At 36.8% G+C, this 27,296-nt stretch overlaps 2 protein-coding genes across 3 annotated transcripts; one reads left to right on the forward strand and one right to left on the reverse strand.

Annotated features, from left to right (window-relative positions):
* Positions 1 to 6,263: 6,263 nt before the first annotated feature.
* SKA3 (spindle and kinetochore associated complex subunit 3) lies at positions 6,264 to 26,051 on the reverse strand. Of its 2 annotated transcripts, none has more exons than XM_007495207.2 (9): positions 25,781 to 26,051; positions 24,479 to 24,540; positions 24,203 to 24,368; positions 22,516 to 22,930; positions 15,789 to 15,892; positions 13,068 to 13,180; positions 12,445 to 12,636; positions 10,144 to 10,268; positions 6,264 to 7,328 (listed from the first exon to the last, which is right to left on the reverse strand). In XM_007495207.2, exons 1-8 carry the CDS (start codon positions 25,881 to 25,883, stop codon positions 10,182 to 10,184), a joined length of 1,242 nt encoding a protein of 413 aa, XP_007495269.1. In that variant the 5' UTR covers positions 25,884 to 26,051; the 3' UTR covers positions 6,264 to 7,328; positions 10,144 to 10,181. The 2 variants fall into 2 exon arrangements, with proteins under 2 accessions (XP_007495269.1, XP_007495270.1); XM_007495208.2 differs by having other exon boundaries at positions 12,445 to 12,633; positions 25,781 to 26,029.
* A 33-nt stretch (positions 26,052 to 26,084) lies between these two features.
* Positions 26,085 to 26,966, forward strand: MRPL57 (mitochondrial ribosomal protein L57). The gene is made up of 2 exons (XM_007495210.3): positions 26,085 to 26,225; positions 26,367 to 26,966. The coding sequence occupies exon 2, from the start codon at positions 26,372 to 26,374 to the stop codon at positions 26,678 to 26,680; it is 309 nt and encodes a 102-aa protein (XP_007495272.1). The 5' UTR covers positions 26,085 to 26,225; positions 26,367 to 26,371; the 3' UTR covers positions 26,681 to 26,966.
* The last annotated feature ends 330 nt before the right edge of the window (positions 26,967 to 27,296 follow it).

Raw genomic sequence — 27,296 nt, forward strand, 5'->3', positions numbered from 1 at the left:
AAATCTTTTATATTTATGCCCAAGATTAAATGAATTTTATATTCTTAAATTCTTTTAGCCAGCCATAATAAAGTTTGAAATGGGGAGGGAATTGAAACGAATTGCTTTAGTTACATTTTTGCTATTCTAAGATGTTCTTATAGAAGCACATTTTCAAGACTTATCTCTTGATCCTTCAGATATTGAGAAATAAAAATACTAGGTCCTTAGTCTGCATTTAGAAATTGAAAATCCTCAGAATAAAGAAAGGTCAGAATATACACCTTATCAGAAAACCTCTCAAGAAATATTGCTTATGACTTAGCTATGTTTTTGGGTAATCACATAATTGTGATATATCTCAATTTCTTTGTAAAATCAGGGAGTTGCTATTTGTCTACAAAATTATAATTTTACATATATATTTTAAACCCTTTTGTCTTTGAATCAATACTAAGTATCAGAAGAGTGATAAAGGCTAGGCAATTGGGTTAACTAACTTGCCCAGGGTCACGTGGCTATTAAGTGTTTCAGGCCAGATTTGACTCTAGGACCTCCTGACTTTTGGCCTAGCACTTTGTCCACTAAGCCACCTGGCTGCCTCTAAAATATAATATATTCTTAAAGGTCACTTATATTTGACAGTGAAGCCAGCCAGGCATTTACTTGCTCATTTACGTCCTTCAGTTTCACAGGAACCTAGAATAAAGAAAACTTGAAAAAAAAATCCATTTATCTTTATAAATTGTGCCATATACTGGAGAACAAAAACAATTTCTGATGCCTATTACCAAAAATCTAAATTTGCTTTGTAATACTATAAGAGGAATTGGTTTATTCCATTCTTTTTGATGGGAGGAAGATTTCATTAGTTATCTAGGTTAAGATCAAAGGATAAACTTTGTCAGAATTTATAGTTGCCAGTTTTAATGTATATAGAAGTCATGAGTAGATGTTTGTGGAATTCTATCTTTTTTTGGAGAAAATTTGCTCAGGAAAGGGGCAAATACATCATCAGATCATAACTTGGAACTTATTTTAATGCAATTTTGAACTTAGGTCTCAGAACTTGGACTGTTCTCTACCCTTATAACCCAGGTACACACTAGGCCATATGTTGGTGTTCCCTAGGGCTATCAAAAAGACTTAATTATCTAAGGTGGTAAATTTTGTCTACTCATACATTTCCTAAATAGTTTGAGAACACTCTGAACATTAGTTTCTGATGGCCCAGAAGTTAATACAATAAAGTATATCTAAAATTCTCAATTTTTCAGAATAGATTAATTTTTCACATGGGAACTTAGCAAGATGATTGTAAAAGTTTGGTAAAAATTAGAAGACAAGTGGTGAAAACGAAAAAAAAATTCTATTTCTGCTTAAGGCCTAACAGGCACTGGCAAAAGTGAGCAGGTAGTACTGTAAGGAAAAGAATGGGAGAGAAGGCTTAGAAGAAGATTGGAGAACTCACTGAGTCAAATTTTACCCCAGGAGCTTCTAGCAACTGGTACATTATAGCCAACAAGCTCTCAAACAGTTGCTGCAGAGAAACAGTAAAATGTTTAGGAAAAAGAACAGCTGTAGAAGCCAAAAAGAACTGAAGAATTCAGTTTGATCAAATGGGTAGGTATGGGGCATATTTTAGTGACCAGGGAGTACTTGTGTTCATGCTCCTGTAACAGTTACATGTGGAAAGGGAATAAGCAATATGCTAGACACTTATAAATATTTGGTCTTACAACTCTAAGGGTAGAGGTGTTTTTATTTTGTTATACAGATGATGAAAAAGGCAAGTTAAGTGACTTGTCTAAGGTCACAGGAAGTATCTGAGGCTAGATTTGAATTCAGATCTTCCTGACTTTAGACTCATTGCTTCAAGCAGTACCACCTGGCTGCCAAAAAACTGCTTTGTCAGGGTGGAGAAAAGGAGGGGAGGAGTAGCTGTTAGTGCAAGGCAGAGCACCAGTCTCTACCCTCCTTTTCAGGTGCTGCACCATCACCTCTGCCTTAAAGATTTAAATTTGCCATGAATAATGATGTTATTGTCCCTATTGTTGACAATATCTTCAGAATGTGCAAAGTTTCATAGTTGGGTCCCCTGGAGATACTGATGCTCTATGTTCACTGGGATAGGTATCAGCCAGAAAGAGCTTCCTCATGATGAGGTGCAGAGCAAGAGAGGTATTCTGACCCTGAAGTATAATGACCTCCATGCGCCTCTTGAAGAGCACTCTGGGCTACTTATAGGAGCCTCCTGAACCCCGAAGCCACCAAAGAAAAGCTGACATGTGAGAACTACACCCCAGCCATATGGTTTCATCCAGCCTGTCCTACCCCCGTACTACTGGTATTGTGCTAGGCTCTGGTGGTGGTGTGAAGGTTATGTTCTTTCCCATGCTATCTGATGTCCATATGGTTGGCTGTGACCTAATGGACGACTTCACAAAGATTCTGATAATATTCCTTAACTACGAAGAGTAACTGTTAGGTTGCCCAAGGCTTTATGGAGGAGGTAGCCACTACTGCATCTGGCTCTTTGAAAAAGAAGAGCTTGTTGCTGTCAAGTTGGCTGAAGTGGCCACTTTCTGGCAGATGTGAATCAAAGCCCTCTATTGTCTTCTGCCAATGCTATTCAGTGAACTTTTGTTTTGTCTTGTCAAAAAGTGTGAAATAATTACCCAAAGGAGAGATGACATTGGCATGGCATCATTTAAATTTATAAAACTTTTTAACGTGTATTTGACTTGGAATTCCATAAAAGGAACAAATTGCATAAATCCAGACGAGGGAGCTGAGAGGGGAGTGCAAATATATAAATTATGTAATCTTTAAAAAACCAAACAACCAAACTTCTGCCTTAATACTTGTTCCTTTCTAAAAAATCTTCAGTTGTTAGCCTCCTCTTTCCCTTCTAGCCTCCAACATAGATATAACTGAAGGCTATTTACAATCACTTGCTTTCTCCTAAAGAATTTGGTTCAAGTATTTGAGAGAAGGAACTATACCTGTACACTGATTTAAGATCTGTTCAAATAAAAGTACATGTTAAAGGCAGGGGTGAGAGGATGGAAGGACGGGAAGAGGCATCCCTGAATCTCTGGGATTATGCAATAGATTTTGAGGCTCCCTACAGAGAAAGCTGAGCTTCAGCCATAAGTTCATTCATAGTGGAAGCTAGACTAGAAGCAACTCCAGAGATCTGATCTAGTCCCTTAGCCTTACAGATAAGAACAAAACCAGAGAGATTCAATTCAATCAAGTTCCTAGGCTGTACAAGGCCCAATACTAGGCCTTGTAGAGAATATTCAGATAAGAGTCCCTACCCTAAATGGATGGTTAGGGTATGCATACAAAGTCATTTTCAGAGAAAAAGTACTAATAATTGAAAGGATTTTAAAAGGTGTTAGGCAGGAGATGATACCTGGGATGTGCTTTAAAGCCAAAGGGATTGCCTAGCTTTGCACTGCTAGTAGCAGAGCTGGGACAAGAAGCTAGATCCCAGGCAGGGAGATCCTAATAAGGGTTGTAGAGTGCTGCTAGACAGGCAATACAGTAACAGGTCAGAAGAGGGTGATGATTCCCAGATCAGAGATACTGAGCTAATGTTATGCAAACGAATAGGAGATGCGGTCTTCCATGGTGCATCTTTAGGATGGGGAAAATGTCTCAAGATGAATGTTGATGACTACACCCATTTTGAATTCCCAGTGCCTATCATGAATTGGTTCTTACCTGAGGGAAATAAAGGGGGGAAGGTAAAAGGAGGAGGAAGAAGGTGAAATGGTATGAAAAGGCCATACAGATAGGAAGGGGTGGGGAGGGGAGAAGTGGGCATCATACAAATGTCATTTTCATCTGAAATGAGCGGAGGAGGGTTGAACACATACCTGACCAGTTTTTAAAAATAGAAACACTTCTAATGACGGGAAAACAATTGAGGACTGGGTGGGAAGAGGGATTTAAGTAGGAAGATAATACTGAGAAAGGTAGTAGTCACAAGTAAAAATAGTTTCCAATCTTGAAGACTAGAAAAGACCTAGGACAGAAGGGAGTGCCTTAGATTTCCTCTTGACACAGCGATGGAAAGAACTGTATATAGCACGATGGTGCCACAATAAGTAATAAGACTTACAGAGAATCCTGCGTAGTACAAACTGAAGCAGGGGGAAGTGAGCAGAACCAGTAGAAACAGGGCAAAGAGAAACGACTGAAAGACTTTGCTGTCATCAAAGTAGTGATTAACTACTAAAAGTGAGGTGATAGACTCAAGGTGCAGAGACAAATCTTTCTGGCATGTGACCGCTGTCTTGATATGGTTTGCTTGACCATACATACTTGCCACCAGGATCATTTTTTCCTTTTTCTCTTGGTTAATTGGGGACGGTGTAATGTTGTGAAAGCAAGATTTGGAGGGAAAAGTTTGCAACAGAGCTGGACTACTGAGCTGTCACTCAGGGAGAACATTCTAATTGGAATGATGACCAGAAAAGACTGTTGAGAAAGGAGACAAACTGAAATCTTGGTCTTTTTTGCCTTGGAGACAGAAAGGAAGAAAGTAAGGCTAAGGGACTAGATCAGATCTCTTGGTTTGGGGACAGAAAGAAAGGACAAAGTCCAGCTCTCTCTGATTTCTCTGCTGTGCTACAGTGACTGAATTTCCAGACCTGTTAACCCATTTTCCCCATCTGAACTATATGCCACCATCCTCCAACCTAGGAACTAATCAAGTAATAGGGAAACCCCAAACCCTCTTTCCCTCCATCTTCCTATCTTTCTCTTTCTCCCCAATAAATCCCTTAATCTTAGAGAAGAGAAAGGAGTGATTTATTTGATACACCATAATATTCATTCTGAGTTGATTTTAGAGAGACCAACAGAAGCAGCAACCAGAAAGAGAGGGAGGAAGGGAGGAGGAGGAACAAACAGGGAGGGTGAAAGGAGGAAAGGGAGATTTGTAGCTCTTAAATTATCATTTATCATTCAAATAATCCCTTATTACAACAGGGACAATGCTAGCAGTAGTGAAACAAAAAAAATAAAGACCACAAAATGCACAGAAGAGAACACAGAAGCACATTTAAGGAAGATAGTTTTGAAAGGAACATGGAATTACTATATATTCTTAGAAAAACAAATGGTATGAAATGCATATTCATAATTTCATAATGTAATCTTTTAGAATTTTTGTTGTGTATGTGGAAATGTTCTTTCATGGCATTTAAATTTAGTATAACAGTTAAATTTATTTTGTAAAACCTTACCTTTTGTCTTAGAATCAATACTGGATATTGGTTCTAAGGCAGAAGAGTGGTAAGTGCTAGGCAATGGGGGTCAAGTGATTTGCCCAGGGTCACACAGCTAGGAAGTGTCTGAGATCACATTTGAACCTAGGACCTCCCATCTCTAGGCCTGGTTCTCAATTCACTGAGCCACCCAGCTGCCCCCTAAATTTTTTTAAAAAGTAGTAATAGACAATTAGTTTAATTCAATAAACTTTGATTAAGTGCTTACTATGTGCCAGGCACTGTACTAGGTGCCGGGGATACAAAGAAAAAAGTCTCTGCCCTCAAGTAGTTTATAATCTAACGAGGGAAGACAACACACATAAGGAAGCTGGAGTGTTGATGTCAGGGGATACTCTTCAGGGGAGTGGAAACCAAGCAGAGCTTTGAATGGAAAGTGGAATGATCTGCAAAGTCCAAATGCTGCCCTAGGCTAGAAAGGAAAACTGGGAGGAGTGGAGTCTATCTTAATGGCATTCTCTTCTACATTTTGTGTAGGTCTAGCCCAAGTGGAAAGATATTTTAATTCACTGGAGTGCAAGATGATTTATTACTAGAACTTAAATTAACCCTTCCATAGTAGTAACAGCTCTTAATGTTTCTTCCCCTCCAACTTCAAGGGGAAAATTTCTTTTAGTCCTTAGAAAATAGCTATAGGAGAGAGTTGGTATTTAGAAAAGGTAACTTTTTTTTCACTGAGGAATTTTTTTTGCATGGGGAAAAAAAATCAATACTGTACTTTTAGTAGAGTTTCATTTGCACATGTGAGTCAGAACATCCCATCAAAGGAACTTTAAAAAAAATTTAGATTGATTTTATTCAAATGCTTAAATATTGTTCCTATTAAAATATCCTCATAGTTTTATGTATCAATTAAGGGTGGGCAGAAGTAAAAATAGTAGAGAACTATTAACAATTAGCAAAAGAAATCATTTTTAGATTTGATATTCTTCTATCAGTAGACTTGATACTACAAATTGTAAAGGAAATACACACCTACTGCAAATTTAACATTTTTACTTTTTATATAAATTAGATACAAGGGTAAAATGACAAAATTAGATTTTAAGAGTTAAATTTTATGCTGAAACTGAATTTAAATAGCTAGATGCTTTACTCACAATATTCCTAAATGTATAAGGTCTACAGACCAATAGGAAAACTGGACTTACTTCACATACATTTTAATGGGGAGTCAATCTTTTTTCTTTTGTGGTGCTTCTAAGAGATTTTGACATGACTGCAAATACCTCTGCTTTTGTTGCAGGGTTCTTCTAGATAAGACTCTATTATCTGTTGTTTTGAGGATTTAAGTCTTCCCCACTCCCACCCCCGGGTCTTGGTTGCTGGCTGTGGTCTTATTTCGAATTCTTCAAGACTGTTGTGGAATTTTTTTTCCAGGTCTTAGTGGTTGGCTTTCCCTATTAACGAGTCTATAATTATCTATAACTGCTGGTCCTTTTTACTCTAGCCACTTGCTAAAGAATTATATGAGTATGATCTGGCAGAAGGTGGAGTGGTGTGCTCTAAGGTACACCTGCCTTTTCTGAAGGAATTATGAAGGAATGCTGCCTTGCTGTCTGTATATCCTGTATTGTTTTAGGACCTATCAGTTTTAGAAAAGAAAAAAATGCATTTTCAAGCATAGCATGATTCTAGGGAAGGAAAAGGTAAATTACAAGGGGACCCAAATTCAATTTATACAGGATTGCAAAATGAAGTTTCTCTGGGTTTACTAGGAATTTTTAAAATGCAAATTGGTAAACATGAACATTTGCAATCAGAGTTATATTTTTACATTTTTTATAAAAGGAAGACTGGTATGAGTTCCCCCAAATCCTGGACTGTCTTCTTTTCTCTCTTGTGGGACAGAGATGATTTTTGGGCTTAGCCCTAGAATTAGAAAGGGGGTTCTACTGCTTTCAGAGGAAAGTGATTTAAAGTGACATCATTAAGTATGATGCCTGTTTCCCTAAGATCATAAACACAATCCATCTTGCTCAGGTGTGAAAAGCATCTTCATGGTACTAAAGCTGTGTCAGGATATCAATGTCTCTTCTCTTGCAACTGTATGAAATAAAGAACACCACAGCAAGGGAAAAAAAGAAAAAAGAGAAAAAAGTATTAATGTCAATTCTTTAGAGGGGTGACCTTCCACATGCCTACTCAAGCTATCCTAGCTGAAAAACCAGAGGAACCTCTGCTCTCCTATCTAATCTGGTGATTTTGTTCTTGGTAGAGTCTACTGTTTTAGGACTTATACCAAATTTTCTTCACCACTCACACACCTAAGTAAACTGTCGTTGCTGGCTCCAACAGCTTCTGTCTCACTATGAACACCCCTGACAACTGATGACAAGCCATATGCTCATTGGGAGGGCCATATAAGATCAGTGTTGGACAGATCATCTACTGGGGAAGAGGACTTGCCACCCTGCAGCAAAGCCAACAGCTATGTCTATGGGAACGAACCTCTATATTGATTCCATTCTGCTCCAATTCCTTGAATGTTACACAGATTAGACAAACTACTTGGGTAACAAAGAAAGGTTCGTGCTGTAATAGGACAGCAATATTATACTGATATCCCTGACAAACTTACACAGTATTAGGGGCAGAGTAATGCAATTAAAATGTTTCATAAAGACCCTAAACAAAAAGATGATATACTCAGCTAATTCATAATGGGTTGTCCTTGGAAGCTTAAAAGTTGAGTTACAAGAAGCACCTTGTCTCTTACATGTGTATTATTATCCTAGCCCTTCATGTTATGCTTGACCATTGCTGCCTCTCAAAAGCTTTCTGCTACCACTTAAATTTCTCCCAAAGGAAACAGGTTCACCTAATGGTCCTTGATCTCTATTTGGAAATGATGATGGCTGTTGCCTGTGAAGATTGGATTTAGCTATTATTATCCTGATTATATTATCCTGATTATAACAATGAAGATACTTAGCTCTTCCTTTTGTAAGCTACAATCTATTTTTAGATTTTAACTACAAAAAGGTGTTAAGTAACTATAAAAGGTGAACTTAATAAAAGAGGTGTTAAGTAGCCCAGAAAGATATAATCCTGGAGAAAATCTAACCAGAGAAGGTGAGAACTAAATAGTGGACAGTCCTGGAGAAAAGTGTCTGTTCTCTCTCTCTCTCTCTCTCAATTTTAATATGCCTCACATTCATTGGCCATGAAAAAAGTCCTAAATTTTAGGATGGCCCTTGTGCTCTAAACAAAAAACGGGAGTAATTTGGCAATGGGACTTTAAGCCTGTCTTTATTAATTACAAGAGCTTGATATTACTACACAGGGATGGATAGGTTAGGTGCTGCTAACCTGAAGGGCTATGATAAACTGTCTATCACCATGAGAAACTTTACTATTTCTAGGCAAAACAACTGAAAATACCTGATGGGCCCTGCAGTCATACTCACTTTACCCCCAAGCTCAATTTATTCTCTAGTCTGCTCCATTTCCTCACTAGCACAGCTGTGCTTCCACCATGGACACTTATCATTCTGCCTCCTGTCTTTTTAGGCTTCTACTTATATTTGTTTCTTTGTCCTTTGGAAATTGAATTCCTTAAGAAGAGTGATGATCTTTTTTTCCTGTTTTTGTTTGTCCAGGGCTTAGCAGAGTTTATGGAATACACATTAAGCACTTAATAAATGCTATTTCTCCCTTTCTCTTTTCGTTTTTCTGTTTCTCTCAACACTTTGTGGATACCAATGGACCAAGTAGGCCACCAATCAGTAATTAATCTCTTATTTCATGACTGGTCCAGCTCCTTTTCTGATTTAATGGCATTTGGATTTTATACTACTTTCCTATATAATTCTTCATTAGAGAAGCATTGCAGCAGAGTGGCTAGTGCAATGGACCTATAGTCAGGAAGACCTAGATTAAATTCTACTTTGGATGCTTACTAGATGAAATTGGCTATCTTACCCTTTGTGAAACTCAGGTTCCTCATTTGCAAAATAGGCACAATAACAGTATGTATCTCACAGAATTACTTTAGGGATCCAATGAGCTTAATATTAAAAGCCCTTTATAAATGCCAGCTTGTGCATCAAATGCCCTTTAGTTGGCTAACAACTTTCAGTCTTCTTTAGGGACTGCTATTCCACTATTTGCAACTGTATAGCATCAACAGAAAAAAATGATTTTTTTAAAAAAGTGATCTTTTGTTTCAGATAATCTTTAAGTCATAAAAGCACTACATTTTCCCTAAAGCAACTTACTCCATTCTCTTCCTCTTTAAATTTAGCCCCAGTTCATTATCTAACTACAGGTTTGTGTAAGACATATTAACAAACCAGCTCTATGTGCTATCCATCCATATTCTGAAAAATGGATATCCGTTATCCATTTGTTTTTTCCTGTTAGAAGAGGTAGGATAATCTCTTTTATGATCAACACAATTGTCATATGAAAACAGGAATATCTGGAGGATCTCACTATCTATAGGGAATCCTTCTATATTTAGCCTTTGTACTGAATATCAATCACAAAAGTGATAAATATTATTGGTATGCCTCTGTCCTCCCGCTTTTATATGTATAATCAGGAAGTCAGAAGTCTCTTGAATTTTCAAGGATTCTAATATGATTTTCACTGTTTAAACAGAAATAAGTATTTACAGGTAGTGTTTTGCTCCACCCAAAGCAAACTTTATTTTGTCTCCTACATGGAAACTCCACTAAGCTTCTCTTTCCATCTTTGTTTACTTTAGTGCCATTTAATATCGTGATTTATTAAAAATAAGAAAATGGATGAGCAAAACAGCTATGACAAATTATTCAACGGTAAAAAAAAAGAAAAAAATTTAAACACTTTCCAAACAAGACAATAACTTCTTAAGAATATAATAAAAATTACTTACTCTTCTTGGTTCATTCTGTTGTATCCCTCAAGTAATTTTCATTTAAAATCAGAAAAAAGTGCTTTGCTGGGTCTTGGTTTAAAGGCTACTGGTGTGGCTAATTTTGAATTATACCTTGATAACATCTAAAAATTGGAAAACAAAACATTTTTGTTATGTTATTTGAAGAAAGTACCTTTGGAAGGCGATGTAAAATAAAACACATGCTTAGGAAGAGTAACAACATTGTTTTTAGAACATTTTTGGAAAAAAATTCTAGTGTATGTGTCTATGTACACAAATATGTACATGTGTATTGTTTACAATATATATGCCCTTTGGAAAAATTAACAATAAGGTGGAGAAAGTAAAAATTTTATTTGGGAACTGGAGATGAGGATGAGATATAACACCTGTAATTATGGGCAGAAAGAAGAATTAAGATTTATTCCACGTAGTTCTGAAAAACCAGAACGGAACACAGTTACAGAGAAGAAAATTTCAGCTTGGTATAAGAAAAGTAATTTCTAACAATCCAAGCTATCCCAAAATTGGTGAGGTATTGAATTCACTATGACATAAGTCTCCTCTCTATGAAGCTTTCCATAATGTCCCTATGCAGATAGTACTCTCTTCCTTTTCAGAACTGGCATACCAATTTTATAAATATTCTATGCACTAAACACTTTTAAATATATTAGTTATTTGGGTATGCCTTATATTCCTTATTACATGTAAGTTCCTAGAGGGCAAGGACTTTCTCTTATCTTATTGTTGTCTCTTCAGTGTCTAGCACAGTAGTACATATTAGGTATGGAATTAAAGTTTACTGAATTGGTAAAAATGGTTGAATGTGTGGAGTTGAGAGCACAAGGGTCCTATAAAAAAATATAAATATACAGAAGTTCTATGTCTGGGGAACTAAAACAGCTAAACAAATTAGGAAGAATATGTTTTGAAGAAGACTATGAGTGTATTTTTGGACATTATGAAGGTGGGATAATAATCAGAGATGTCAAGTAGGTAGTTATGGAAATGGAGAGATGAAATTCAAGAAAGGTCATGGGTGGAAGTGATTCAAGTCATGAGTAGATAAGCTTACCAAGGGAGAGTAAGAGCAAATAGAAGAAGGCCAAAAACAGTTCTGGAGAATGCCTAGATTTAAGGATCAGGAGAAGGAAAAGGAGACAGTTGTGTTAGTCAACGAACATTTATTGATAACATTGGTTAGGAACTATGCTAAACATTGGGGATAGGAGGAAAGGCAAATAAGCGAGTTTATAATCTAATGTACAAATGGAAGCAGAAAAATGAGGGGCAATGGGGACAGTACCTGGCACAGGATCAGAGAAATCCAGAGTGTCACCAGGTAAGAAATGAAGAGATGGCTGACCTGGGTACCCTTCTTAAATGTAAGTTCTGGGAGGAGTAGTCTCCACCCTCCAAAGAGAGGAAGGGAAGGGGGCAGGGGTCGATCCAGGAATAGAGGTGTAAGTTCCAGGACTGAAGTGATTTTGGAGAACAGTACAATGTCACAAAAACTAAAAGAGAATCTACTCAATAGCATGCTACAGAGAAGTCAGAAAAAAGTAATTTCAATAAAGAAGCAGATGAAATTGTAAGGAAGCTTAAATTGTAAGAAATAGTAAGGAAGATTATAAGGAATAAAGGAGTGACTGGATAATGAAGAAAGAGAAACAATGAATGCAGACTACTTGGAGAAATGTAGCTTGAGGGAGTAAAACAGGGCAAATGAAAGGTGATCAGTGAGACAAGAAACTAGTGGAAAAGAAAAGTCTGAAGACGTATGAGAGGGAGAAGGAATGACTGATAAAACAAGGATTTGGAGGAATTAGGAAGTAGTATTATTAAAAACACTTTCTGGATTGGTTTTTGTGTGAGGATGGAGGGTAGTTCTTAACCTGGGGTCAGTGAACTTGTTTAAAATATATATTATGTATATATTGATGTAATTGGTTTCCTTTGTAATCTTATGTACTTTATAACATTTGAAAATATTATTCTGAGAAGAGGTCCATAAGATAATACACCAAACTGACAAAAAAGGTTTAAAACCTGATTAGGAGAAAGAGATTATTCCTGTTGGGAAAGCAGTGAAAAAGAAGAGTAGGTTGATATATAGGGAAATACGGTCATCTATAAAAAGCAAGGGTGATAAAAGAAGGAACAAAGTGTGAAATAGTTACTATGGGAATGGAATTATGAGTCTACAAAAATGATATCCAAATAATATAGTGGGTTTTAAAAAATCTGAACAAAATAGAAACATCAAATATAATGCATGTACTTAAAAAAAATAACCTGGAAGATATCATCTGGAATTGTAGTTACTTCTGGAGGTGAGGGTGTTTTCAGCAAGTTTTCACTAGGAGAAATCTTAGGAGGAGAGAGTTCTTCATGATGTTCAAACCACTTGTCAGATTTTAAAACCAATGAAGTATAAACTTCTGAATCCAAATTGCTTGAGCCTGATATTGGTGGAATTATATCCTGCTGTATAAAAGTGACCAATACCTTTATATAATAGTAAAACTTACTTAGTGAATAGAATTATATCAATCAACAAGCATTTATCAAGCATCTACTATGTGACTTTACTGTTTTAGCTACTAGGGACACAAATATATACACATATATGTGTGCATGAGCATATATATATATATATATATAAATAAATAAATTCTTGTATATATAGCTATGTATTTATACACATGCATAATACATGAATATCTATCTATCTATTACAAATACAAAGATAATAAATCCAAAAAAATCCCAAATAGCTAAATACAACATTGTTTAGGAAGAACACAAACAATTCATATTAATTACTATCAGTAAATACAGCATATGCTTCCTTACTAAGCTACATAGCATCATAGGTGATACCCAACACCTTACTTTTTTCTAACTTTCAAACTTACTTTTGTTTTGTTTTGTTTTGTTTCATTTAAAACTGGATTGCTATTTTTCAATGGGATTTTCAAGCCAGGAGTGAAGAATACAGGCTCCAAAGGGGAATTGGCATAATAAGCATCTAGAATAGACATATATAATAAGAGAAGAAAGTTACAAAGATTTTAACTTTGAGGTTGTTCTATGCTCTGATATACTAGCACAGCTAATTAGGAAATGCATTTTAAGCACTCTTTTCTAACCCCTCCCTCCACTCATCCCTTTATTTTTGGAAACACTGACAATGTTAAATCAGATGATGAAGCTCTGTGGACAGCTACAGTAAAGACTAAATAGGTATTTATGGTTAGGATAGCTAGAATGAACCATTCCTTAATAAATCAGCCAAATACATAAATACTTATTACAATATATACCTAGGTGAACATATAAGAGAAATAAATCTTTTTCTTAACAGATCTCATAAACTAATTAGTCAGAGAGAAGATCAGAGACAAATAAAAATCTTATACTTCTTTCTATCCCCATAGCCTTTTGTTTTGTTGGTATTAAGCCATTTTAGTCATATCCAACTCTTCATGACCCCATTTGAGATTTTCTCAATAAAGAAACTGAAGTGGCTTGCCGTTTTGTTTTCCAGCTCTAGTTTTAATAGATTAAAAACCAGAGGCAAATAGGGTTAAATGGCTTGCCTAGGGTCATACAAGTAATAAAAGTCTGAGGCTGGATTTGAACACAGGTCTTCCTAACTCCAGGCTGAGCACTCTATCCATGCTCACAGAGCATTTTATAGGGAGTAGATATTCTGGATAACTCAGTGTGCTGTAATAAATATAGGGCTGGTCTTAGAATTAGAAAGATGTGTGTCAAATCCTGTGTCTGACACATCCTGTGCTGTATAATCAAATTGTTTAATGTCTTAATTGTTGATCTTTCTTTAGTATACAATTTATACAATGGAATTTCTCTATGACAATATATCTTTATATCTCCAATCTTGCCCTTTAAAAAAAAAAAGAGGCTCAAGAAATGTTTGAATTTAGAGGGCAATAAAAACACAAACATAGTTAAGTGGCTTACTAGTTTTAGAAGACAAAATCCTCCTAATTACATTATTTGAAAACGTGATGCAATTCAAGATGACACTATATCTAAGAATTGTTATAATATGGAGTTGTATTTCTAACTAAGGATTTGGTGATAGCCAACTTTTTATGTGCCCACAAAGGTATTTTATTTGGTCAAATGATAAAATATTCAAACTTTTAATAATAATAGAATCCTTGGAGACTAATGCTAGGACTTGAATTTTTTATTAAAAAAAAGGGGGGGGGGGCAGCTGGGTAGTTCAGTGGATTGAGAACCAGGCCTAGAGACTGGAGGTCCTAGGTTCAAATCTGGCCTCAGACACTTCCCAGCTGTGTGACCCTGGGCAAGTCACTTGACCTCCATTGCCTAGCCCTTACCACTCTTCTGCCTTGGAGCTAATATACAGTATTGACTCCAAGACGGAAGGTAAGGGTTTAAAAAAAAAAAGATGAAGATTAGGGGGGGTAGTGGACAATGAAGTCTCCAAATACATAGACCACCCTGAGTTCCTCAGGGCAATACAATGCTGTGCCAATATTGATATAAATTATGAGAAAATCTGGTGAGGGTCTTTCACTGAATGGGAAGAAAAGCAGGTAAAGGGTTATACATTTAGAGGAAAATAATTCAAGCTTTTTATGTACAATTACAGAATCATGCCCTCCAGTTATCAATTACTCCACAAGTCGGTGCAGACAGTTCCCAGCTCTCATCAGAAAAGCCCATAAAATGATAGCCACTGCTAATCAGAAAGGAAATGGAAACTGTTGTTTTCATTCTGGGCTCTGCCCCACAGATGAGAAGAATGTTCTGTTAACATGTTCTTTCTTTCCAAAGCTAGAGTTCAGAGATCTCTTAAAAGGAAGGTGAATGAGGAAAGGGAAAGCTTTAGAGAACCAAAGGGAAGGAAGGGAGGAAAGGAGACTTCTCTATATCTACAGAAAGTCTAAGTGAGGGAGGTGAGGCATATATCAGAAGCTTACAAATTGGAGTTAAAAAACAAAAACTATTGGAGAAAGGAGATTACCCTAAGGGTCTTCCACTTAGAGCTGAGGGCTAAGGAAAAACAGATATAGGAAAGTTGACACACCAATCACCTAGTTGACTAAAAGAAAGAATCACAGTAAAGAAAGAAATAATCTTAGGATAAAATCTGGTAGAAAAGGGCCAGTCAAGAAAGAAAAAGGAAACAAGTAAAATAAGGCCATGTAGAACAAAGACATTAAGACCTTTGGTAAGCTTGTAAATTTAGCCTCATTTTGTCTTTTTTTCTCTTTTCTGTTAATTTCCCTATAATGCATACATATTTTTTTAGAATTTATTATGTTTAAACTCCTCCTTAAAAAGGGTATGTAAACTAGAGAGACAGTTATCAAGATCACAAAGAACCTTTTCCCTAAGCTATTTTTATGAGAAAACAGTTTAAGAAACTAAACAGTTCAGGTTAGGAAACAGCAGCAAAGAAAGAGGTTAAATCATTTGACCAGGGTCAAACTACTTACTAATAGGTATCTAAAGAGGATTCAAATCTAGTACCTTCCTGACTCCAAGTTCAGTGTTCTATATACTATCATAGAATGCCTTTCAACAGTATTTAGCAAAGATGGTAGAAAAGAAATTTGATCCAAGTCTGTACTTACGATTTTCTTTTGATTGTTCTAGTATGGAACCAGAACTTGGGATATTGTTGTTGCCTCCTGATTTTGCTTCTACATTTATTTCCATAGCATTATTCTTAGGTAAACTAAAAAAGGGAAAATATATATGACTCTTTAGTAATTAAATTTAACTATATTATCACAGAAATCTTGAACTTAAATTACCTATATTTTTATTTTCCATTGTATTTTTCTTTTTAAAACTCTTACCTTCCATCTTAGAGTCAATACTGTGAATTGGTTCCAAGGGATAAGATCAGCAAGGGTAAGGCAATGGGGGTTAAATGACTTGTTTAGGATGGCACAGCTAGGAAGTGTCTGAAGCTATATTTGAACCCAGGATCTCTTGTCTCTAGGCCTGGCTCTTAATCCACTCAATTCAGCTGCCCCTCCCCACCCCCCAATTGTCTTTTTACATCAATACATTCTTATCTTTCCCTCTCCAGCTAGCTTTCTATAATGATGATTAAAAAGGGGAAAAAAACCCAATGAATATATTAATATTTGACAATAAGCGCAATATTCTATAACCCATAGTTCTTGACTTCATCAATTAAATATGAGGTATATTTTCACAACTTTTTGCTGAGGCTAGCTCATTCACTATTACACTGCTTTAGTTTAATTTTATTATTCTCTTTATGTTGTTATAGTCATCATATATATACTATTTTCCCTGGATTTATTTCCTTTCCTTTGCTTTTGTTCATAACAATTTTCTAGTGTTTCTCTGAACACTTCACATTTGTGATTTCTTATAAGGCTGTGTAATATTACATTATTTTCAAGCACGAACATTTGTTTAATCATTCTACATTATGTTCAGGCACCAAAATTTGTTTAGTCATTTCCCAATTCTGTTTCCAGGTCTTTCCTACTATAGGATGGTAATGACTTTTGGTATAAAAGAGATCTTTCTGTCTTTGACTTCCTTAAGGTATATGCTCTTAATAAATAATAGTGAGAACAGAGTCAAATGGTACAGATTTTCTCAAGCATCTTTCTAAATTACTTTCCAAGATAGATGAATGGATTCATAGATCAGGCAAGCAGTGTTCATGTGCATGTCTTACTGGAGTCTTTCTAACATTTAAACTTTTCCCAACATTCATTATTTTTGATATTTTGCTGGGCATGTGAAGTGAAACCCAAGAGTTGCTTTGAGTTTCTTTAGTTGTTTAATCTTTTTATGTGGCAAATGGTTTGTGTGAAGATTGGATTAGGCTCTCCCCTGATTGTAACAATGAAGGGACTTAGCTCTCCTTGATTGTGAAGATTAAATTGTAATTCTCTGACTGCTTTTGGATTTAATCCCCAAAGTGTAAATCTGGTACTTAAAATTGAGTATAGAGATATGTCTATTTTTAGATTTTAATCTCCAAAAATGCGCAAGCACAGTACTTAAAGTTGAATATGGAGATCTGCCCATTTTGGATTCAATTAAAAAGATATGAACACCCATCTCACACACTGAATGGGAGGTCTGTGACCCACATGTGAAAGAGTGGGTGACTAATCAGAATCAACTGACTGCCTTATGGGTGGTCCTAGAGCAGAGCATCAGGTGTAAAGATTAAGGGAAACGATGCAAGAAAAAAGGTCTTTAAAAGAGAGTGACAAGGGCCTGAAGGGACTTCTTCTGGAAGTTCAACTTGGACTTCCACTTCTGTTGGAGTTCTACTGGAGTGAAGAATAATTCTTCATTCATTAGAATGCTGACTGGACCTGTTTTTCCTTGTGGCCCTGTTCCTTTGAACTGACATGTGGTGAGTGTAAAGGCTGACTCTCTTTCCCTTGGCCTTTCTGGAGGCACCAGTCTCTGGAGAGGCCCATCATCTTGAGACTCTTTTCCCTTGGCTGGGGCCTCTGAACTCCTGCCTGGCTCAGAGGAGGCTAGAGCAACTATCTCTCTCCTTTTTCTTCTCTTTCTCTCTTCCTTAATATCTTCGGTCTTTATTGTAAAATAAACTACCATAAATTCCATTCTGACTTTAATAATTCATTTGGGATTTGGAAATAAATCCCTGGAAACCAACTAAAATATTATTCAGTCCAACCATAAATTTAACATTTGAGAATTATTTGCTCATATCCTTGGTCATGTATCTCTTGGGGTATGGCAGCTGTCCATATAGAATTATATTCATTTCTTATTTATCTTAGATATCATATCCTTATAAGAGATATTAAATGCAAAGGGTTTTTTTTTTCAATTGAGTTTTCCTATCCTAGATAGAATGTGCAAAATCTAATTTAATCAAAATTATTTAGTTTTTTTGTTACTACTCTCCCCATACATCATTATAAAAAAAGAAAAAAATCTAATCCATCATCTATCCTTTCAATTTGTTTGCTACCTTTTATACTTATGCATTCAATTAGAACATTTTGGCATAAGGTTTCAATTGCTGGTCTCAACCTATCGTTTGCTAAACTGTTTTCAACTTTTCCTAGTTCTTCTCCAGGTAGTTTATGTTGTCAGGTTTCAGGAAACACTGGATTATTAAGCAAGAATCAGAAACAAACTCACAGAAATCCATTACATTAAAGTACTTTTCTATTTTTTTTTTACCAGTACCATATTATTTTGATGATTATTTCTTCTTAATCCCCCCATTATTATAATTCATTCTTCCTTTCAAAGTAATTGTTTGTATATGGAGTATGTCTTGGTAGACTGACTCCCAGGGGTTCTGAATAGAATGAAACTTTTTATCATTTTGTCTAGAATAAAGTTATTAGTACACAGAAATTTTGATTCATACATTCTTTTTGTATCCTACCAGTACTATTGAAACTATTGTTTCAATTACTTTTCTGATGCCCTGGAATTAAAAATTAAACCATGTCATCTGAAAAAAGGGGTAGCAGTTCCAATTTTATCAGAAACCAATTTTATGACTTTAATTTCTTTCTTGTTTTATTGCTATCACTAATATTTCTAGAACTATGTCAGTTAATAGGAAATGAGAGTATCCCTGTTTAATTTCTGTATTCCTGTGAAAGCTTCTAGTATTTTACTATTGCAAATAGTGCTAGCTTTGGGTTTTAAATTTAAACTTGCAATTAAAAGTGACCTTTTTAATATGCCCATGTTTTAGGGGGATTTTAGCATAAATGAATGCTATACTTTGTCAATGGTTCCCTACCCTCCACATCTGCTGACATATTTAGTTGCCCACATAAATACGTATACATATATATATATATATATACATATATATATATATATTAGTTGCCCAAATATATATATACATATATATAATTATACTATTTTCCCAGTACAGAACCTCATGGCCCTGGTACAAATACAACTTTGTCAAAGAAAATTATTTTTTTGGATTATCATCCGTATTTTATATTGTTAATATGGGTGTATCACCCATTTCCCTTTTCCTTCTACCATATTTGTTCTTTACTCTATTTTGGAAGGTTCAATTATCAATTATTATCAATTCTGTTCTGCTTTTATTTCCTTTCTTACTTAAGTCTTGACCCTATGGTCAGCCATTTTAATGTTTCCTCCAATGCCATGGAATTCTTTGCCTTGATAACTTTTAACTTTGACCTACAACTACTTCAGATATTGAATAATACACTATGAGAATGCACGATTGAGGACAATGGGAATGGGGGAGGCAGCATTAAAAGAAGAAGTTATTATTGGGTCTACAAATTTATACTCTTTAACTCATATGGACTTTTATAGCTGCCTAACAATCAACTTATTCAATTCTTGGTGATTTCCTATCACATTCTCTATAGCAATCGTTTCAGTTCTCTTCTACAAGACTAATACACCTGTCTCTTGCTCTTACCACATAACCCTTCATATAATACTGAGAAAACTGGAGTCATATAACATCAGGCTTCTATTTCCTAAATCTTTTCTTCTCTTTCTTTCAAAAAGGTGCCTAAAGCTACATCATTTACCTGCACCTTCAAATTTCTCTTAGGTGACCTTGTTTTACCAGTTATCCTTTCTCTCTCAAATATCTTCAATCTTTTCCTCTCCTTTTTCTCAATCTCTAAGGTTATTACAGGTACCTAGATTCTTTTTCTTATCTCTATGACATTTATGCTTTTTTTTTTTTTGATCCCTAATACCTGGTACAGGGGAACATCAGAAATGTTTGTCACTCATTTTCTCCTCTGCTGGTATCTCATCCTATTGTCATTCTTCATATATGCTGCTGTTGTTGTTCAGTCGTTTCAATTATATCTGTCTCTGTGACCTCATTTGAGGTTTTCTTGGTGAAAATATTGGAGAGGTTTGCCTTTTCCTTCTCTAGCTCATTTTACAGATAAGAAATGGGGGCAAACAGGGTTAAATGACTTACCCAGGGCCACCCAGGGTTAATTACTGAGGGTTTGAACTGAGGCCTTCCTGACTCTTGGCCAAAAATCCTATCCACTGTACCACCTAGCTGCCCCTATTCATAGTGATCTCCCTAAGGTTCATTCCTTTGGTCCTCTTTTTCTATTTCTCACTTTGGTTTTCTCATTTACTCCCATGGTTTCAATCACCATCTCTATGCGAATGGCATCTATGTCTATCCTTGTACCCCTAATTTTCTTTCAAAGCTACTGGATGTCACCTACCTCGATGTTTCCTTGAACTTTAAATGCAGTGTTTAAAACTAAAAGTATTCCTCTCTCTCCCTACTCAAAGTTTGTATACTCATATTTTGGGGACCACAATTTCCCAGTAATAGAAGATTGTCACCTGTCTCATCTTCGACTCTTCCTACATTTTCATTCACATGCCAAATCCTATACAATCTCTCCAAAACATGTCTTGCATCCATTTTATCCCTTCTACTCCTAGAGTAAACACTATAGTTCAGGGTTTTATCTCCTCTTGCCTAAATTATTGAAACTTCTGCTTTTGCTATTTCTTTTCTAATTCATACTCCATAAAGCTGCCAATGACTTTCCCAAGGCATGCCTTACTATGTCAGCCCTTCTCTTTAAAACCTCTCAATAATTCCTTATTATCTTTAGAATAAAATTCAAAGTTGTTAGCTTAGTACTTGTGGCCCACTACAACCTGTGTGGAAAGGAAAACTGAATCAAGCTCTGGACTTTCTGCCACTGAGTTGGAGCAAATAGCACTTCGAAGGTTAGAGTGAAATTGATGGACAGCAATGACAGTTGGGGGGAAGGGTGACTTGGAGAGTGACAGTTTCTCTCCAGGACTCTTTCCTGGCCCTCAGACTGGAAGGAGCACTCTCTCCCTGTCTCTGGATAGAAGTACCACTTTTTCCAACCATGTGTTCTACCTGGATTCCTGTGATCATGCCATCGAACAAAAATATTTATGGGGAGCAGTTTGAACTTAAGGCTGGTCTTGCAGGGCACTAGCCTGAACAGATAGGCCCAACCAGCTCTGAAGGTCAGAACCTTTTCTTCTTCTTGCTGTCTACTGCTAAAGACTTTGAATTTAAGAAAGCTATCACAGATTATCATAGACAGGAATAAAAGAAACCCTTCACCAGCCTGAAAAGCCTGGCTTCAGCTCAAAAGCTGAGACTCAAACCTAATCTGGGGAAAAGTATAGAGATATCCCTATTCCCTCTACCCTGATACCTTCCCAATCTAAACTTGTTAATAAATTCATCTTGAGTTAAATAACCCACAGTCAGATAAGAGGACTATTATTTCAGGGGGGGCACAGAGAGAGCTGAACCTAAGGACAACCATTCAACCATAAAAGGTCCTTATCAGACCCCTGCCAGGTGATCTTGGTCTGGGGGGGAGGCTTGTCCCTCAGGGGGAGTCTGTTCTTACCTATTCAGGGGTATCTTCAACAACAATGAATAGAGAAAACATCCCCTCAAGCTATCATAGTTGGCCTACTTCTTGAGGAACCCCATTTTTCAAAGACAGCCTCTCAGCAGAGGGTACCTCTCTCCTTTTACCTCATCAGCATCCATATTCCCTCTATCCCTTCAACTCCTCCATTCCTTGTTATAAAACCTTCCTTATCCCCTGTACCTCAATTCCTTTAACTATTACACCTGACAACAACTCACTTTTCCAGCTTTATATCACATCATTCACCTAACACACCTAGAATATTTTACCTTTTTTTAAAACCTTTATTTATTTTTTAACCTTTACTTCTGCTTTCAAATCAAAACTTCATCTCTTGAGCCTTTTCACTTGCTATGTTATATGCCTGGAATGTACACCACTCAAGTAGAGGTAGTGGGTGGTTATGGTTATAAAGGGATAAGGATTCTTCAAATCTTGAGTTTATAGGCTAGAAAGAATTTCGTAGAATAAGTGAAATATATAAATTAATGTATCTAATGAAACATTTTTTTCATAAACCATGTGGGGTTCTTCAAAGATAAGTAAACCCTTTTTTATGTTAAAACAATAAAAATAAAATTCAAATCCTCAATATTGCTGAAAAAACAAAACGGAAATAAGTCTTGAACAATGATACATGTATAATCCAGTAGAACTGCTTGTCAGCTTCAGGAGGGGGGGGAGGGAAGAGGGCTGAGAAAAATCATGGATCATGTAACCATGGAAAAATATTCTACATAATTTTTTTTTAAATCATGCCATTTACCCCTTAGATAATTACATTAAATATAAAATATAGAGACATTAAATAAAAATTACATATGAATTACAGGAGAAGACAAGCAGTGCAAAAATAATTACATCTTAAAAATGATTACTTAACAGATCTTACCTTTTATTTTTCTGGGCATTTTTAAGCAGCATTGTGTAATCGTTATTTAAACACATGGTATGTTCCGAAATACCAAAGTGTTCCAACTTAGGAGTTTCTACTACATACTCATCCATCTTTAAGGTGCATTTCGGAGTTTTCAGCATTTTGGGGGAAGTTTGTTTAAAAGGTGTATTCATAGTTACTTGCTCTTGTTTATGAATATTCATTGCTGGTGGATGAATATTCAAATTTCTGGAAAACATATACTTTTCCAGTCCAAAATCTGAAAGCTGTGGACTATGTGGAGGGCTCTGAGGAACATGGTTACTTTGAACAGAACCACCAGACATATCTTCTGTGTTTGCCTCAGACATCTGAGAGTTTTTGCATTTAGCCTCCTCTGATTTCACATTATCAATATCTTCCTTTTTCACTGTAAAACATTCAACATCAAATAGATTCAACTGTCATCAAACATTAATATATAAAATCTTATATGCTCCAAATAAAAAGGTTCTATTTAGAATTACTTAGATTAGTCTAACTCCTGCTGGTTTCAATCCCAGCTTTCCCACATCTCTTCTTCATTTTTTTAGAGATACTTACCTTCGGTCTTAGAATATTAAGTTTTCATTCTAAGGCAAAAAAAGATGGCAAGGACTAGGCAACTGGAGTTAAGTGACTTGCCTAGGATCACATAACTAGAAGTCGCTGAGGCCAAATTTGAACCCAACTCCAGACCTGGCACTCTATCCACTATGTTATGTTGGTGTCCCTACATCTCATTTTAGAAGCACAAGCAGAAAAGATAAATGAAAAGAAACAGAGTTCAAGTCATTTTTCCTTACTTACTGTAATTGAACATATTATTTGCTATATTCTCTTGGATACTAATTGAACACTTTTATCTACTTATTGGTGTGCTATATAATAAGATGCAATATGATATAATATTTAGGGATCTGGACTTGGAGTCGGAAACCTGCATACAAATTCTTTTTTGGGCATCTATTAGGTATGTATTCAGTTGTCTCTAAGACTTTAAAGATTAAGTTCCTCATCTGAAGTGGTAGGTGAAATTTTCTATGTAGATGAAATCACAACTCTACATGCAAACAAATATGATACACAAAAATGTGTGTTTATACTTTAAAATATCTTGGACTATGGGACCTCATACTTGGAGAAGTTTTTAATTCTTGTGAAAGAATAAAAAGGAAATCATTATATACAAATGATAAAACTAGAGCATACAGAAAACTAGTAATTAACATGTTTAATTAATTTGTTTAAGCATACCAAGTTAGGTCTAAATCCCAAACGGGTTGACTTCAGGTCAAATTACATTTTCCTATTTGATTTTTCATATACTCTTTTTTCAAAAGAACGCACTAGATCTTCATATCTATCATTTTGTTTTGTCCCTATAGTGTCCTATGAGGTTATAGGGACAAGCTTAAAGACTCCCATTTTAATGAATTTAGGTAACAGAGATCAGAAATAATATGGCTAAAGTCACAAAGTGGGGCCAGAAAGTTTTTCTTGAACTTTTCCCATTTTACAATACTGTCTTCCATGCTACTGTAGGCTCTTTGAAAAATTTCTTCATCTGTAAAATGAGGTAACTTCTTCAGTTCCTTCCAACTTTTAATACTCTATGACCCTATACTAAAATAATTCATTATGAAATAAAAACTATTCAAACCTGGGTCTCCCACAGCAGTTGGCTTGTATCCATATTTCAGGAATAAGTCTCTTATTTTTGTGATATTCATTGTATTTCTTTCCATCAGCAATTTGGTGTTCTTTATAAAATTGTTGCTTTCTTGTCTCTCCCAATGACTTTTATCAAGACGAATTTTAACATCATCCTTTTAAAAGGAAAAATAAATACAATCAACTTTTGGTGAGATATGCCATTAAAATAAGTGGAGTTTCAAAACTCTGAAACAAAACAAAATTAATGTTGTCTAGGTGATACCTTTAGAGTCTTCACCTCCAAGTGCAAGTCATGCAAAATTCTCATTGGAGAGTCTTCAAAATCTTCAATACAAATAGTGAGGAAGGAGAAACATCCAATGGAGTCAGAAGGAAGATGGGATACCATAATAGCATATTATTCTAACCTTGTATTCTTACAAATATTTTTAAACATATTTTAAACACTTACTTTCTCTTTAAAACACAACTTGCCCCTTCCCCATTCCCTACCTATTCCCAATTAATCATCACAATCTACAGAGAATTATACATTTGGAGATGGACCAGATCCTAGTTCATTTGATCCAGTTCCCTCATTTTAAAGAGGAGAAAAATTGACTTGCCCAAAGTCACAAAGATTCACAGTGTCAAAATTTTAATTCAGTTCCTCTGGTTTCAAATCCAGGAATCTTTCTACTGCACCAATATATGAAAAGATCACTAGTTCTGAAGCCAGAAGATATGAATTCAAATCCCACTAGTGTCACCACCTGTCTGACCTTGTGCAACACTAACTTCTCTGGGTCCCAGTTTCATCATCAGTAAAAGGAGGGCAGTTGAATATAATGATTTAAAAGTCTTTTATGAAGGGTCCCCTCCTGACCTCCTTTCTGGTCTTCTTATACTTTACTCTTCTCCACATAAGAGACTGTTCCTTTCTTGCTCATACTCTCACAGCACAGTTCATCTTCTGCCTTCATGCCTTTGCCCAGGCTATCTTCTATTCCTTTCATTCTCTCAAATCCCATCTTCTACATGAGAGGGAGGGCCTTTCTAGGGCTCTCACTTCTGGGGTGTTTTGTTTTTTTCCCCCAAATCAGTCAACATTTATTAAGCACCTACTATGTGCCACCTAACTGGGGATACAAAGAAATGGACAATCCCTATCCTAGAGCTCACAATCTAATGGGGGATGAGGGGGGGCAAGCGAATAACTTTTTACAATGTACAAATATCTTTTTCTAGCTATGTACAATCAAACTAGAAATAATCGACAGGGAGAAGGCACTAGAATTACTTCCATTTACCCTGCACCTTGTACGAGCATTGCCTATTGTTCCCAGCTCCATACCTCCATCAGACTGTGAGCTCCTTGAGGGGAGGGAATCTGGTTTTTGCTTTTTGTACACCCAACCCTTCGCATAATGCCTAGCACATAGGCATCTGATATAAATGCTTGTTGACTGGTTGGCGGACTTCTGAGATCCCTTCCAGTTCTACTTTCATACACAGAACGCCGCAACAGGGCAAATGTCAGGTCCCCCTGATCTAGCCCTAGTTCCTGGCGTTCCGCATCCCTCACCCGCCTCCTCTCCGTTCAGCCCCCGCTCCAGTTGAGCCGTCTCTCTCTCCAAGGTCACAGCCAAGTTGTGCAGCTTTCCAAAGAACTTCCCGACGGGATCCATTGGAAAATAGGGGAGTCCCAGGCCCAACAGCCAGCACGCAGCTAGGAATAGAGAAGAAAGAGTTGTAAGGATAACCAACCAGACCGTTCTTCCAACAGGATACGCGCTCTACAGCTAGTTTGAAACCCAGCACGCCCCTATCAGTATTGGCTTTAAGAGGCTCTTCTCGTTCCTTTCCCTCGCGAGACCGAAACTCTCGCGCGAGCGAAGCAGGAAAGTGATTGGCCGCGGAGGCGGCTGATTTCGGCCGGCTCCGGTACTGCGTCTAGTTGGCTCAAGTACTGCGTCTGATCGCTGTGGGAGTTATATGTGGATTGAAAAATCAGATTACTCCAACCCTAGGTAATTTTGGACCCATTCAGGCGCTTTGCCCCGTGGTTTGGCTGCCGGTAGTGGTCGAAGAAGGGGGAGGGCGGCGTGCGCGGCGAATTAGCCCTTGTGAGGGGACACTGCGCCCTTCGACCGCTCTATCTTTCCCTACAGGTACCATGTTTCTGACTGCTCTACTCCGAGGCAGCCGGATTCCCGGGAAGCAATGGATCGGGAAACACCGAAGGCCACGAAAAGTGACCTGGGGGATGAAGCAGGGTATGATTCGTAGGCTGGAGATCGAGGCAGAGAATGAGTACTGGCTGAGCATGCCGTATATGACCCGGGAGCAAGAGTTCAACCATTCCGCCGCCCGCAGGCGAGAGAACTTTGAGGCCATAAAGCTGGCGAGGGCAGCCAAGTTCCCTCCGCACAAGCTCTTCGAGGACCAGCTCAACCATCTCAACATCTCCAAGAAGTGGTCCTGAGCCGCCGCCCCCCGCCTCCCGCCCCAGGCTCCAAGGACCTAGAACTGTCTCCTGGATACTGGGAGCCCTCAGCCTCCTCTCCGTAAGCCTCGTGTAATGCTCACAGCCCTCTTTTACTAGGTGGGTAGAAGTTGAGGGGAGGCTTGGAACAAACTTAGGACCTCCGATTCCGGTGACTCCAGTCTATAAGCCAAGGAGAAGAGGCTGCTAGGAAGATAACCCTCATCTCAGAGAGGCTAAAAATGAAATATTCTTGAGGGAAGATTCAATAAAGCTACCAAATATTCTTTTTTTGTCGTTCTGTGTTGTAGATAGTTAAGGAGGGGGAAAGGGGGAGAGAGAAGAGTGTCATAAGTGGTAACATTAGTTTTTATAAGATTTATAAGGGATGGTGGAATAATTTTAAAAATTATTTTAATAAGCCAAGGTTTCTTAACATTTTTTTTGGTAATGGATCTTTTTGGTAGTCTGGTGAAACTTGTGGATTCCTCAGAATGTTTTAAAATTAAGTTTTTAAATAAACACCTAGTTTTACCAAGGAAGCTAATTGAAATGCAGTTACCACAATTTTAAAAAGTTAAAGGCCCCCAAATTTAAGAACCTCTAGTTTAAGAAG

This window comes from Monodelphis domestica, chromosome 4 (genome assembly GCF_027887165.1).
Source record: "Monodelphis domestica isolate mMonDom1 chromosome 4, mMonDom1.pri, whole genome shotgun sequence".
Lineage (NCBI taxonomy): Eukaryota > Metazoa > Chordata > Mammalia > Didelphimorphia > Didelphidae > Monodelphis > Monodelphis domestica.

Coding starts and splice junctions, on each gene's coding strand:
- SKA3 (XM_007495207.2), bottom strand. CDS start 25,883: ATGGATCCCGTCGGGAAGTTCTTTGGAAAGCTGCACAACTTGGCTGTG. Junction 13,181..15,788: donor AGAACAATCAAAAGAAAATC/GTAAGTACAGAC, acceptor TGTCTATTCTAG/ATGCTTATTATGCCAATTCC. Junction 10,269..12,444: donor TTCCAGATGATATCTTCCAG/GTTATTTTTTTT, acceptor TCCAATTTTTAG/ATGTTATCAAGGTATAATTC.
- MRPL57 (XM_007495210.3), top strand. CDS start 26,372: ATGTTTCTGACTGCTCTACTCCGAGGCAGCCGGATTCCCGGGAAGCAA.